The sequence below is a fragment of the Castanea sativa genome, chromosome 5, assembly GCF_040712315.1.
Source record: "Castanea sativa cultivar Marrone di Chiusa Pesio chromosome 5, ASM4071231v1".
NCBI lineage: Eukaryota > Viridiplantae > Streptophyta > Magnoliopsida > Fagales > Fagaceae > Castanea > Castanea sativa.
The window spans coordinates 75,892,685-75,908,639 of record NC_134017.1 but is presented as its reverse complement, the minus strand read 5'-3'; the positions used below and the strand labels follow the sequence as shown (position 1 = coordinate 75,908,639).

General features: G+C 33.0%; 1 protein-coding gene across 1 annotated transcript; it reads right to left on the bottom strand.

Annotated features, from left to right (window-relative positions):
• Positions 1-217: 217 nt before the first annotated feature.
• Positions 218-14,311, bottom strand: LOC142636075 (beta-galactosidase 8-like). Its single transcript, XM_075810152.1, has 19 exons — positions 13,686-14,311; positions 13,345-13,440; positions 13,068-13,180; positions 12,614-12,680; positions 12,426-12,518; positions 11,364-11,507; positions 11,110-11,198; positions 10,895-11,000; positions 10,727-10,814; positions 10,189-10,307; positions 9,135-9,299; positions 8,588-8,787; positions 7,913-8,019; positions 7,670-7,779; positions 6,011-6,118; positions 5,334-5,444; positions 4,659-4,870; positions 3,795-4,122; positions 218-633 (listed from the first exon to the last, which is right to left on the bottom strand). The coding sequence occupies exons 1-19, from the start codon at positions 13,860-13,862 to the stop codon at positions 523-525; spliced, it is 2,544 nt and encodes an 847-aa protein (XP_075666267.1). The 5' UTR covers positions 13,863-14,311; the 3' UTR covers positions 218-522.
• Between the last annotated feature and the right edge of the window lie 1,644 nt (positions 14,312-15,955).

Here is a 15,955-nt window from a genome sequence, read left to right as displayed (position 1 = left end):
AAATACAATGAGCTGCTAGGCCTCACCTCCACTGCAAAACCCATCACCGGCAAGAAACTTTACAATTGCACCTTCAAATGGATAGATTACCACCCAAAATGATGCCACTAATGCCATGCAGGGATTTTCTATACTTTTTATGTGGCTTGCTACATAGGAGTCTTTTACAATACTCGCCCTAGTGTTAAACATCAATAAACACAAACACAATCCATCAAAATTATTGGTTTAATTTGCAGCTAAGTAGTTCTCCAATACGTTCAAAGAAAAAGGAGTATGGAGGACACTATGAAATCAAGATTGTAAATATATCTTGTTTACAAGTTCAAATACAAGGGAGTACAAGATTTAGAAGTAAAAAGGTTTGAAAGTTTAGAGATTGACCGGCTTAGGAAGCATATTTTGACAATGAACAACTAGACTAATCAAAGCATGCCAAGAAAACTATCTGAAGCACCAGAGTGTTTTGTGATCATAGTTCTGTTTGCTTTGACTTCTCCTCTGAAGTAGTAATTGAAACATTCAAGCACTGCAAAGAGCTTCAATTGCTAAGCTTTTTAGTACTCGAGGGCAAGGGTCACCAAATTTGGTAGTGGAGATTGGGATTGCACACCTCTCCTGTCCAATGCAAGCCTACAAATCCTCAAATATGTGAGAATCCATACTAAGCAAATAATTCAGAAGACAAACTTATGCTGAAGTGAGATAGGGTTCTCATACACTATATCCGCATCCATACCTAAATATCTATATTCTATATAAATAAATCAAAGGCTAGCATAAAATGTTACTATACTCCAACCGCACCATCTTGCCTGCCACCTCATTGGTTGCTTCATTATTCTTTTTCTTATTTGTTTTTCACCCCTAGTTTTTTGTTTTGACAATATTAAATATATGAGTAGATGGACTTTATACATTCATCTTGGAACGGTTTTAACTATACATATAACTTTGTCTTTATATATTTATCTAATTTAATTTAGATGTTAACTAAACATTGAAATGAATGAAGAATAAAAAACGTTGTCTTTAAATATTCATCTACTTTGATTTAGATGTTTATAACTAAACATTGATATTAATGAAGAATCTAAAACAAAAAATATATATTGTTTTTTTATGGGAAAAAAATATATTGTTTGTACATTCATCTTAAACAGTTTTAAATTTACAAATAATTTTGTCTTTGCATTTTACATATTGTTCAACTTTAATTTATATGTTTATAACTAAAATGTAAAATCAATGAACATGTTGTCTATAAAAGGTATTCACAAATTTTGCTAAATCTTTGATGGTGGAGATAATACAACTTGACAATTGTCCCATAAGAAAAGCTCAAATCAAGGGTGTTATAAATCTACAAGAGGTTTAACCCTCATTGTCCAATACTTAAGAAATTCATATATGTTCTTTGATGCAAGTATTTGTATTGTTATTTTATATACAATTTTGAATGCTTCTAATGAATGGTGTTTATTGTTGACCTAAGTTGGGAGAAAATTATATTATAATATGTTTTGTTCCGTGTTTCTGTCAAGTTTTAGTTTATTTGTATAACAATAAGATGGTGAGGAATAGTTTACACAGCTAAAGAAAATGGTCTATAAAAATTAATTTTGTGTAGTTTCCCCTCCATTTTAAATATCCTGTTTGAAAAATTAGCATCAAATTGTTATGTTTTTGTCATATGATATTCCTAGATATCTGAGTGATTGTTTTAAGTATATACAAATATTTTATTTGGTCTTCATCCTCCTCAATTCATTATTGTTTTCTCTGAGATATTTAAGAAAATAAATTCATTTTTGTGTTAAAAAATTATTCATTTCTATGACAATTTTTTTTTTCAAAAATTTTCCTTTACCTTTTGTTCGCCTTTGGAATTGTACACTGGGTTTTTATGTTAAAAAGAAAAGAAAAAAAAAAGGAGTTTTAATTATCAAGTATATGCCTATAAGGTTACAACCAACACTTCTGCTTGGGATCAACTACCTATTTCTATTCTGTGACTTCAAAGCCTTGTTAAAAATTTTGAATTTAATTATGCAATCTTGCAATTTTTGTGGGCAACATAAATTATATTAAATAATTTTGTTTTATCTATTGCTTATAGATGATATATTCTCAATGAGAAAAAGAACAGGGATCCCAAAACATACTAAATTGTTTTTTACCCCAATTCTTTCTTCTCATCTCTTATTCCAACTTCAGTCGTAATGTCATATAAGAGGAGTTGATGTAAATCTTTTTTCACTTTGGTTTTGAACAGTAGGTCAATAACTTTGTTGAGTTTTATTTATTTTTGAGATATGTCATATAATAGCCATTAAATTCTAAAAACTATCTTGCACATCAAGTGTGAAATCTCTTTTTTATTTTCATTTATATTTGTGTGAGGTATTTTATTTCTCAAATACAAATGTAACCAATATTGATATCAACCAATTCATTCAATTTGCCATTGCCAAGCACATTGGTTAAGTTTACCATTTCAAGTCCTAATTATTAAAGTCGAAAATGCATAATGAAAGAATTAGAGAGTATCCATATTCTGATGCACCTTTGACAACCTATAGTTATTGGTAAAAAAAAAAAAAATGAAGGCTTAAGGTTAAAAATCAAGTAGTACCACCATCATAATTACCATTATTATTAGTTTTAATATTATGTTGGTGTTGGTGTTGATATTTATTTATATATATTTATGTGTATTGTTATTAATAGTAACTAGTCACTGATTTGTGCAATATATATATGGTAAAACAATTTATGCCCTTACAAAATGAAAAATAATTTAGATGATTTTTAAGGGACTTTGTTTTTTGTAAATTCAGGAATTATTTGAATTTTAAAAAAATAAATTAATAATTGCAACACCAATTTTTATAATGAGGAATAAAAAATAACTTCTATTAATAAAAATATTTTTTAATACCAAGGAGTTAGCCTCTATGACAAAAGCTAATTGTCATAAAGGGGATTAAAGTAGGAAATCCTAAAGCTAGAGTTGTTCAAGGAAGGTTCTTCAAAACACGGCAAACTTCTATCAACTTAGTAAGGTAGAACTCACACCAATTAATCATGAAGGCCATGGGGAGGGTAACGACTCCGGGTAGCCATCTTATTAGGAATATTAACAAGGCCAATGCATCTCCATAAATGGCCCCCTCGTAAGTCCCCACCCTTGAATTTTTTTTTTCTTTTGTAAGAAATCAAATTAAACTATTTTCTTCTATTTACACTTAGACGAACTCTAGCCAACCATTAAATACTTTTCGTTGATATGAGAATTTCTATTATATTTGCTAAAGTTTCAATGATATATATCACTAGTGAGTGCTTTTTAGGGGGTCATAGTGCTACCAATAACAATACACATAAACATAAACAAAATAAGAACGAAAATAATAGATATATATATATATATATAAACTAATGAATATCACCCTAAACTTCCAATTCTTGGCTGATGCATCTTTGATTTTTAAATTGATTGTTGAATGAAATCCTTTTTCTTTTTTTTTTTGGTTAAAAAAAAGATTAAAACTATTGATGATAGTGATACCCATAATGGTATTTCAAATAAAATGAACTATGAAGATTAAATGTAACATAAACATATCCACAGAAATGCATAAAGAATGAAATTGGATACACATAAAATGCATGATTGTAGTTATGGGATATTTTAGAGTTTTTCTTTTCTTTTCTTTTCAATTCCATTAAAAACAAGATTAGTGATGTTACTCATTGTCTCGTTATATATGAACAAGCAACAGTTTCATTACCTGTTGAACAATTGATGTCACGTTTACATGGCAAATCCCTGGACTGAATGTACCACAATTTCCCCTTGGAGTTCCAAAGCTAGCAAAGTTGATCATGTTGATGTGCCATCCTTGTTCACAATTTAGTCGAACTTCAGGGATTTGAGAGTTGAACTCTTGGTTTGGTTTCCAAGAGTCAGCAGGCGGAGGATCAGCCTCTGATACATGTGCACATATCTCTTGGCCAGTTCTTGTTAGCAAAGAAATCTTTGAAGGGTCACCACCAAGCTCTTCATGAAGAACTAGAAGGTTCTCTCCAGGATGAACCCAAGTACGTGGGATATGGTACCTGAACATTACTCTCTCTTCACGATTAGTTATGACGTTACCAATGATATACACAAAAGACTCTAGGACTGATGGTGATATATTAAAGTAAAATAATATATTTTTAATTATATCACTTGCCAGTGTTATAATTTTGGTTTTGAAGAAACAAATCAATATATAAACAAAAGCAAGTATTTTCAAAAGCCGAGGAATAAACGCATCCTGTGTTGTTGATTGAATAATTCAACTTACTATTCGCATAATGAATTACTTTATAAATTTGATCAACTGGTAGATATATCCATTTTATTCCTTTTTTATTTTTCTATTCTTTTGCTCATATGTGTGATAACTTCATTCTGATAAATGAATCAGTGCCCTCAAATGGATAGAATAATGTCTCTAACTTGATGCACTATCCAGCATATATGACAATTTTCATCAACTATCAAGAATATAAGAAACCTCATGAAAATGGGAAAATAATACACTGGCCTCTGTCTTGTCTGCAGCATTAGGAAGGTAATTAAAACATGCAATGTGTTGCACACTTACAGACTTTGAGCAGGTTGACCACAGTCCTTTAGGCATTTATATGGGTCAAAAGTTCCTCTATAATCACAATTGTCGGTACAGCCAGTTGATGGTGAGAGATACGCGGTCCAATATCGCCCTATGCTCTGACCATTAACCCAAGCTTGACCCTTCCCCATGCTAGCAAGGTTTAAGGCCAATGGTCCCTTTCCTTCAGGTGCAAGGATGGTAACCTGAGGAAGAAAAAAATATAAATAAAAAAGATATAAATAGACAGAGAAAAATAACACCAAAACACTCATCAGTATCTTTGTAAGTAGAATGACTGAACAAAAGAACCCAAAACAACAATTTTCACCATGTAATATCATGTGCTGCCAAACTCCAACCATAAATATCTGTTTACAATATCACTAATTTTTTATGTGCTAAAGTCTGCTGAGAACTATGTGATGACAGTAAGAACATATATGTTGAGTTGCCATTTGCTAAGACAAATGTTTCTGTAATTTGTGGTTGCTTCATTTAAAAAGTCTCAGCAGGCTTAGCACAGAATAAGTTCACTACTCAAAATTGAATGCTACAGAGAATATTGAGATGTTGACTTGATGCCATGTGCAATCCATAGAAACCTAAAAATATGTTTGGATACTAATTTATTATTTAGTACCATGATTTATTACCACATCCACCTACCTTGTACCATATCAAACTATGATTAACTGGTAGAGCAGTCCCCTGAGTCCACAGAGAACTATTCGCAAGACTAATTTTATCTAGTCCAAGGTATTCTCCTTCAAGTCCCACCTGAAAATAAGGAAACATGTGGAGTTATATCATATTTTGAGTATCAAGTAGAGATCCTCTAAATGGTGAATATATGTGAACCAATATTTCCTCCTTTTTTCCTTTTTTTAACTTGTTCATTGTCCAAGTATGGTTTTCTTTTCAACAAAATGAGATGTGCATAGCATGCGAGGAAACCATGACCCTGGCTCATAATCTGTGTTTGTTTGTATTCAATACCTGTTGAACAACAATGAGGGAGCAAAAATCTACCCAAAGAAGAGAAATTGGTCTCAGTCCCACCTAGCATTTAACCAGGCAACATTATTTTTGCAAGTTTCATCCATCATAACCTCCTTTTAACTGGTTAATATGATTAGCATCAAATTTAATATTCTTACATCATATTCTCATCAGAATGATCTGGCGTGTTTCCAATATACTAGTGACATCTCGCCTTTAGTCAATCTACCAAGCACAGTGAGACCAGGAATGACACTCAAAATAATTTACTTCCATTTGTCAATTTCTGTACAAATTTATATGTATCCAATGGCAAGCTATTTTATCAACATATATAATCTGACCTGATAGGACCATTCTCCATAAGACAGGTCATTTTTGCCATCCATTAAGCCACTAAGAATGACAGAATAAATTCCTGCTCCCGCAACATCAAACCACGGCCCATAGTTCTGCAGAAAAACAGAGATAGAAGAGCTTTAGAATCCTGGCATGAAGAAAGCAAGATCCACAATAGAAAAATTAGCTAGTTTATAATTGCTCCACAAATAATGTAGTTTAAGCAAGTAGACCATCCCACCCTGAACTATCATCTTGCTAGAAGTATTTTCAGAATTAGCCATAATATGTATCATATTAGTGTCATTGTAGTGTAAAAATGGGTAGTCTGCTGAAACTTGTAAGGCTTCCATTTGTGTTTTAAGTAGCTTGTAACAAACACTAACATATGGTTTTCCTATATATGTTCAAGCAGCTCTAGCAGATTATAAATACATAATTCCCTTATTCAAAGATATATTAAGTCATCAATTAGCCAACAAGGAGAGAAGAAACAATAGCTTAAGCCTATAAATAAATGTTTTCAATATGATTCACTCATCAGTCTCATCATATTTCAGTAATATGTTCTTGTTGTATTTCAGGCATGTCTCAATTTGCATAATCTGCACATTGAAATTCAGCCTGTTTCTGACTGATTATACCAGTTTTCAATGGAAAACAAACAAATGTTATACTGAGTGAAGACTGTTAGCCTCTCTTTATATTATTTTTCGGACTCACTATTGATATATCTTACTCTTGGGTGATAAACACTACACATGAAGATGAAGCATTATGAACAACCACGTCAAAACTAATTTTAATTCATAATCTGCATGTATAACTTCTTATAGCCATCGAGTAGTAGTTCCAATTTGGAGAGAATTCAAATGCAGGAAAAATATATCAGAGCCATGATCATTTTATGTCCACTAATGGATAGGCAAGAAATTACAGCAGACTGATTCCTATGTGTTGTAATCTGGGGCTTGCAGAAGCTCATTTCACATAACCAAAAACTAAAAAGCATCCACACAAGATAACAATATTTAACATGGATAAGCCAACTCAATTTACAAGCATAAACAATGTCAACCAAAATCCACTATAATTTGATATAATCACTCTCAATCAAACTTCTCAAATAATATAACAAACTCTCACAAACACTCAGAAACCTCACAAATATTTACTTAATAACCTTCCAAAATGAATACTCTCACAATCCAAAATCCCAACACACCCAATGGTTCTCTCTCCCTCAAAAAAATAAAGAAATTATCAACTCATATACACAGGTGTCTTTCAATCCCCAAAGAACTACCAAACTGCCCTTTTAAGAACCTCATACCGTACTTTCTAAATTCTCCTCCTTTCTGTAGATGGGAGGACCTCTTAGGCCAATACCACCAAACCCTTTACAGGACTATTTATAAGCAAGACTCCAACTTCTCTTCAGTGGTGGACAAGAAATACTAAATTACTTCATTGACAAGGAACAAACTTTCCTTCCCCACACAAAGAATACTTAATAGATAACCAATTCCAAATAGGATTTTGAGTCAATCTGTAGCACTATCTTTGTGTAAAAACTAAAACTAAACACAACACACAGAAAAGATGATGCTTATGTGCAAGATATTGGTCAAGGTGATATTATGAAGTGAGGAAAATTGATATACCTGTAGACCAATCATCATACTCAGAATATCCAGAGTATTGTTTCCATGGTGAAAAGTAATTTTCTTTGTGAGGTTGAAGCTTTCATCCTCATGATTACCATATCCAAATCCTGCATTATATTCCATATACAATGTTATCAATTATTATATTACACACACACACACACACAGTAAAACAGTTTCCAAATCTGCAGTCCAACTGGAAACATAGTAAGTAAATAGTAGATGGACATAATTATGAACCTTGAAGCCTTTTGTTTATAAAAACAAGAGCTGCATGTCCCAAACTCTTTATGTGCAATAAATAATCTTTCTCTTTACCCGGCATTATGTTCTCTTCCACATTGATACTGCCAGAATAGTGAAGTACATCCAGAAAAAAAATGTAACAAGAATTGAAATGTCAATAAAAATAACAAGACAAGAATGCCAAAGATTTGTGTTAGATAAGCCTGATGAGCAAAACACTTGATTGAACTCATATATTCTTTACAATAACTAAATTAAATTAAATTAAAAAAAAAAAAACACACACACACACACACACAGATACGGGAAACACATTGTCAATTATAGATCTAGTTTCTTATTTGAAATCATTTTTATCTTTTATCCTACCAAATGAATCATGAATATTCAGAAAACAGAAAGAAGAAATTCTAGAATGAACATAACAATCTACAATCAACAAAATATAACCATAAAAAATTCTCTAATGACTTTATAAAAATTAAGAGCATAGAATTATGGCAAATTTGTGCTTGTAATAATAATCAAAGCAATATCAAACTCATCGTCAAAATTTGGTAGATGGAAATTCTTGCCCTCTTCTGGAAAGTGAAACCTTTCATCAAGATTTTGTCTCCACACATACCAGCATTGCATAACTAATAAGAATGATTGAAACTGAAAAATTACCTTGTTGTGTACCATAAATAATCACTAGTGTCTTTTGTTGTATCTATATGCTCCAATAAACCGGACTCCACAAATGAGTTGTTACTCCAGATACCCACTTTTTCTTTATACCAACTCCATGCGGATGGTGCCCGTAAAAGCTCATTAACACTGGAGGCATGGGAAGATGATATAACTTGAAGATTTCTTTGTGCAACAACCTAGAATCATAGCCATTGTTGCAAGAAACAAACTTAATAGATATGACATATTCAAACAGTTTAAAACATAAATTCTGAGAAACATCTGACAGAGATGTGAGAGAGAAGGAAGACTGAGGTAAAAAAAATTATTCAAGTGATGTATATAGAGTCAATTATATGTATCTCCAGTCTGGTAAGACAAACTAATTTAAGCCATGTCTTCTACTTGGGTCATTGGAATTTGAGAGTGTACATCAGTTGTAGGTTCAATAAATCCTATAACATATTTTCTGTGCTAAAATAAATGCAAATTTGATTGACCAAAGGTCTAAAGAAAGAACGCTAAAGTAGATTAAAAAATGCACCTTTGCTGTGTTAAAAATGACATTCTTGCAATCTGGAAGGATGCTCACTGACCAAGCAGGAAGGAAGTATGAATTCCCGTTAAATGTGACATTTGCATCTAAACTGCTGTCATAATTTGCAAGGAAGGCCGCACAGTCATTGGAAGTTTTGGAGTAGATATGTGCCTAATGAAAGAAGCAACTATGGTGTCAATTAATTAGTTGGAAGCAAGAGAATATAATAGTGATAATTATTAGGGCCAAAATGCATAACTGCAAGTGATAATCCAATTGGTATCAGCATGAGTTCCAAAAGGAATGGCACCCAAATAAAAAATAATGGCATCTAATAAGAGAAAACTAAAGAACCATTTGTCCTGAGAACACAGGCAAGCACTTTAAACCAGATTATGCAGAAACTTGAGAATGTCATATAATGTGAACTATAACTCAATTACATCAGCAAGCTTGGCCCACATTGCATCATATTTCATGAACAGAATAAGATCATCATATCCTTTTGTGACTGGATGAAGGTTAATAGGTAGTCAGCTAGACACCAATAGAAAGGCTAAACACTGTGCATATAAGAATCTATCAGCCCATAGGTAGTCAGATGACTTCAATCTTATTTTCTTGAGACAGCATCATATACATATAATTTTATGTTCTCCATTGTATCAAAAGGTGATCAAATAAATGCAATACCAGTGTCAATGGAGTAAAAGTGAATATAAACTTTACACACCAGGAGAACAGAAACGTCAAGCTTGCATTACAACAAGAAGAATGCAGAGATTTGCGTACTCTACAATACTTTGAAAATAAGGATGTTCTTCATTTTTTTTCTTTAGGAAGTTTGAATATTTTTAAAATTGATTAAACCGTCCCCCTAGTCTTATACAACATCTTTCTTCTATTGTTCAATTTCACTCATACTAGGACTTTTCATATCAGTTTAGACTAGAGAAGAACTGCTAGAGCTGCAAGAATCACTACTTAGAATTTAATTTGATGGTTTCTTTCAATTGTACATAGACCAGTTACATTTAGAAATTTATAACATGTTACATACCTCTAGATTAGTGCCAAGTTGCACTTGAATTGGATCTGAGCTGATCAAATGTTCTTCACACAGCTTTATTGCCTTGTGCAAATCACGTAGGTGACTCCACTTTGGTTGTCTAATATAACCTAAGTACAGTATTTCAGCCATTAAAAAATAAATAAATGCATAAAACCTACATATAGTACACTTCACAAGATGAACATCTTCAGGTACTTGTAAGGTAGTTCTGAACTTAGCCATTGCAAAAGGTTGTCAACTGAAATTCACATTGCCTCTAAAGGTTGTACACATGAAGTATCACAGAAATTGCATTGCTCAAAAATTGGAGGCATATTCTTATACAGTCAAGACCATAACATCACATTACTCAGTTGGATTGTCATTTATCAGATTCTCGACTACTTGGTAGTTCCGCTAAAGATTAAAAACTATTTTAAGGAAAAAAAACATTAAAATGCAGCCCAACCAGTTGATTAACTGGTTGAACGATCTGCTAATTTTGAAAGCGCATAAAATTTTAAATTTCAGGCGCTGCAAAAGGTACCATATTCATCTATTGGAGCATCATAATCATAGCTTGTTGCTACCAGAGGGCCTCCAGCCGTTCGTCCAAAGTTGGTCCCACCAAAATACTGCAAGGAAAAATCAGCAGAAAATCATAATGATGTTGATGAAGTTTTTACAAATTTGAAATAGAGAAGTTGTAGCTTACCATATAATAATTTTGAAAAGTGCCTCCTGTTTCAAAAAACCGTGCAACAGCAAAAGCAAGGTCCTCAGCAGGTCGATAAGGAATTGCATTGCCAAATGCAAGGAACCTACAACACTAGATAGGATACTTAACACTATCTCAGATGAATCAAAAGCTAGAAATCTCGGCTACATTAATACATAAACAAACAAGCCAATTTAATGAAAGTCCATTACCATCCACTGTAGTTCTCTGTCCACATTTTAGGTTTGGAAGGGGAATTTGGGGAAAATCGATCACAATAAAATCCATTGCATGTGTTTATCTGCAGGTAAATTTTAGTTAGAGAAGAATTGAACACAAATATTGGAAAACAAGAACATCAAGGAGGAGAAAACTTGATGCATTGTATGTTCAAGGATAATACATGTTAAAATGATGAGCAACAGCCAACAGCTTTAGTCCATGACAAATTAATTTAATCACTTACAATTGGATCAGGTGCATCGTGCTGTGCGCACATCACCCAAGGTACAGTCGTGTTCAAATTAACAGCAGTTTCTGCTGCCCATTTGACATATAACTCTCCACCAACTCCATATGACCCCTCAACATTTCCATATTCATTCTCAACCTGTCACAGCACATATGAGATGTGAAATTAAAATAATAATAATAAATATCCCTAAAATAATTTTTTTTTAAATTTTTTCTGACAATTAATTATCATAAACATGAACTGGAATGCTTAAGATGACAAATCATGCAAGCAATTGTGCAGCTAAGCAGAAATGAAGCTCCTAACCAAAAGAAAAGGAGGTATAACTGAAGCCTCCAACCAAAAGAAAAGGACGTGTAAGTATAACTGAAGCCTTCAATAGGACACTTGTAAAAACATAACACAATGTTACAGAAAGCTAGTTATAAACATGATAGGATAAGCACTCAGCAGGCAGCATGTTATAGTCAATCATATAAATGCTAGCAAATTCTACTTCTGATATGCATACAAAGAATTTCTAGCAAGATTCACTTTAGCATATTTGCTACCCATTGCTTTTTAAAAATACAAAACAAAAACATAGCGAGTAGAAAATGTGACAGAATCCAGTATCATGTACTTTTTTTCTGGGTAATTATGGTGTCATTGATCAAAAGATAAAGTTGAATCTATTAAAGAAATCATCAAATATTGATTGGTTTTTAGCATACATTCATTAACTATGAACTTGAATAAACCCAACATGACTAGATACAATGTCTGAGCAACAGCACCATGACATAAGTGCCACTCTACACTTTGATCCCTGATTAAGATAACCGTCAACCTCTACAAAATTAAGTATATCTCAGTGGGTGATCCACTAATTCAAACAACTACATGGAAAATTTATTTGAAGAGGCTCATGACTATTAAATATAGTCTGTTCCATTAACAATAAACAGGAATATACTATTAAGCAAACACAGAGTCTAAAAGCTTGTTGAAAACAAAAATGTCTAGAATCAATGAGTTTGTACCAATACTTGGCTATAATATATAGGTAATTACCTGTGCCAGAATTATTGGCCCTCCTTGCGATGCAAAGAGATTCTCATCCTTCATCAATCCAACAATTTTAGCTAGAAAAAGCTTCATTTCTTTCTGCACTCACATTTAGATGAGTTGCGTACAACTTACGCAAACTGTTTTTGAAAGCAAAAACAAAAAAGAGAAAAAAAGATCAAATATATTAATACCTTGAAAAGGTTATTTGTCGTCCGAAACTGAATTCCAGGAATGAAATGTAACCAAACAGGGAATCCCCTGCCAAAAGAAAATGGAGTTTAAGAATCTGTGCACAATAAAGTGGAGAGAAAATTATTTCAGATTCAGATTTGAAGCAAATCTCCACAATTGACTGAACCTCTCAAGCAACTTTATTAGGTTTTATAAAAAAAATCCAACAAACTCTTTTTGCCCATTTAAATTTAAATACCATGAATATATGAATCTACAACATTAGCTTGACTGTATAACAGTGCAGCGATCAACCACATATTTTATAGTTAGGCAAACCAAGGCTAGACACAACACACTTTCAGTTATTATGATTGGTAAAATAGTGGTACAGGGATAAACATACAAAACTATGAGAGAGAGAAAGAGTGAATGTACAGCATCACAAAAAGAAAGCATGTAATAAAAACAAACCCATAGTTCCATTCAGCACAAGCATATGGGCCAATCCTCAAATGCACCAAAAGTCCAGCTTCCTGCACTGTCTTCACAAACCTTACCAAGTCAAACCTGCCTTCAAAGTAGTACTACCAAAAAGAAAAAAAGAAAAAAATCAATCAACAAGAATAATAATATATTAAGAAAGACAACTGCCATAATTATCAATTAAAAAGCCAAATAGACTAGGCAATCAGCCATTGTAGACATCATAAATTGTTCCATTACATTTAGAGAGGCCTGAGCTCCATACCTTTCCTTTCACAGGCTCATGATAGTTCCAGAAAACATAAGTCTCGATGACATCCAGCCCACCTTCCTTTGATTTCTTAATAATATCCGGCCACATCTACATTGCATCCCAATGTTTACAATTTAAATTAAGAAGTAATGCAACATCTATCAATACTAGCTATGCCTATCACCAAGAGCCTTGTAGCTCAGTGGCATTATCTAGTTCTCCCATTCCCATAGTGTTGAACTTTACTTTCCCCCTCCCCCACTTAATGTAAGTTCACACACACACAAACAGCTTTCAACATTGTCAATCAAAAACTCCATCTCACAGTAAGAAATAATGAATATGAAATTCACCTCAGGAGTGCTTCTTGGATAATGAATAGAACCTGACTGCAAAATCCGTCTCTTCCCATCAATAACAAGTGCTTTATGGTCATATGTCACAGTGGTAGAATTTCCTTTCTCCCAATAATAACCTTCAAAGACTAAAACAACTAGTACAGCTATTACTCTCACTTTCTTGCTTCCCATAACTTGAATTCAATAAAGCTCACAGTACCCAGAATGGCAAATATAGTGAAGTCTAAACAGACTTAGCAAGACAATCCAGACAGCTCAGCAACATCCTCAACCAATACTAGGACAAGGCTGTTTTCACCAACATGAGCAAAGTTTAATACTTTAAAAAAAAAGACCCAAAAAAATTTAAATATTTTTGAGATTACAATAGACGTATATTTTGATGATTGAGGTCAGTGGTGATAGTGGGAGTTGTTTGGTTTCATTTGTTAGCATCGAAAATGTAATTGCCAGAGCTACAAAGGTTGGTTTTGGTCCTTTTGGAGTGAAGCTGTGGTACTTACTGACCCAGAATTGTAAATTTAAGGGTTGCTTTCAAAGGGAGAGTACAAAGAATATGGAACAAAAGGTAGCATTTACCAGTTTCTTCAGCTTCAGCCGGCAGCTGAGAACTAAAAGACAGTTAACACTGTTCTTGTTCTAAAATATTTTAGGAAATTACTGTGGTAAGATTCTACACGTATGATATGGATAAGGCACAAGCTCCAAACTAGAATCTATATCAAAAGATACCAATGCAAGTCCACAATGGTATATACAGAGCCTAATAGGAACACACTCCTAATCACCATGTGACTAAGAAATAACCTACTAGTGCTTAGAAGACGCCGACATATAGAACAAAAGACAACACATTTTCGAGGTGCCTGTGGCTTCAATTTCTATTTGAAGGGAGTTGCACTGTACCAGACCTTATATCCATCCATATAGTTGTAGGTTTTTTGTCATTTGGTCTGTAATAATGTATAATTAATTATTACTTCTTTGCAGACCCGTACCTTAATAATGGAGTATATTTAGAAATGAGGGGGTGATAGTTATACACTTAGTGTACTGTGTACATACACACTTTTTGAAAACACGATTTGTCATCATTAAATTGTGTTTTGAAATTCAATTTCAGTAGTGTGTATGGCAATATCTAACTTAGCGTGTGCAACAATAATTAGCTTTTAAAATAGTTATTTGGTTGATCAAATAAATTTTTCTTTAACAAGAGTTTTGAAAGTGGAGTAATTATTCACTTTGGAAATACAAGTCTTACTAATTAAATTTATGGTAAGATCTATTACTTACATGAAATAAGATTTGGGGTTCAATCTCCACCTACATAAAAAATTGATAAGTGTCTTGGTACGATGATAAAGAGTTATGAGATAATGTGTCCACTTAATTTAAAATCTTTTAGTAGTATGGATTTTTTTTTAATAATTGTTAGCCAAAAATGCAAAATTGACCCTCTAATTTTCACTCTTTTTCATTTCAGTCCTCTAACTTTTAATTTTTGTCAATGTAGAATTCCGTTAAACCCAGTTATGGGCTGCTGTTAACTTTCAATTTTTTTTTTTTAAATTGGAATTAAAAAAAAACTATAAAAAAAAAAAACATTTAAAGGAGAAAGGCTCGTCGGACTTGATGCTGAGCTCATCGGACTTGATGCAGCATTACCAAATGGACCACCAAATGGATTTAATTTTGGAGCAATTGCAGTAGGGGTTGAGCCAATACCAAATGCACCAAGGCTTCCCAGACTAAGTTCTGCTGTGTTACTTGTTTTAGGAGCCTCCTCCTCCATCTCATCCTCTTCTGTTTCTATAACATCCAAACTTTCATTCTTTTTTCCAGTTGTGCTTCCAAAAGTTGGGAGTGGTGTTGGAAAATGGGAATAGAACACGTGTTGTAGATGGCTGTGCTGGTTAAGTGGTACCTCCCCCTTAAATTTTTTTTTACAGATTTTTTCTTTTAATTCTGAAATTTTAAAAAAAAGAACTAAAAGTTAACAGCAGCCTATAATTGGGTTTAACGGAATCTTGCATTGACAAAAACTGAAAGTTAGAGGACTAAATTGACAAAACTGAAAGTTAGAGGACTGAAATGAAAAAGACAGAAAGTTAGATGGTCAATTTTGCATTTTTTCCTAATGGTTACAACAACAAAGGGATTCCAACTAGTGATTACAAAAGGGAAGGGGATACCAATAGTCGGAGTCGTGACCTCCACCCTCCTCTAGTGAAAGGATAAAATACATAGCACAAGTTTTTTTT

Coding starts and splice junctions, on each gene's coding strand:
- LOC142636075 (XM_075810152.1), bottom strand. CDS start 13,862: ATGGGAAGCAAGAAAGTGAGAGTAATAGCTGTACTAGTTGTTTTAGTC. Junction 13,181..13,344: donor ATGAGCCTGTGAAAGGAAAG/GTATGGAGCTCA, acceptor TCTTTTTGGTAG/TACTACTTTGAAGGCAGGTT. Junction 634..3,794: donor TGACATCAATTGTTCAACAG/GTAATGAAACTG, acceptor GAGGATTTGTAG/GCTTGCATTGGACAGGAGAG.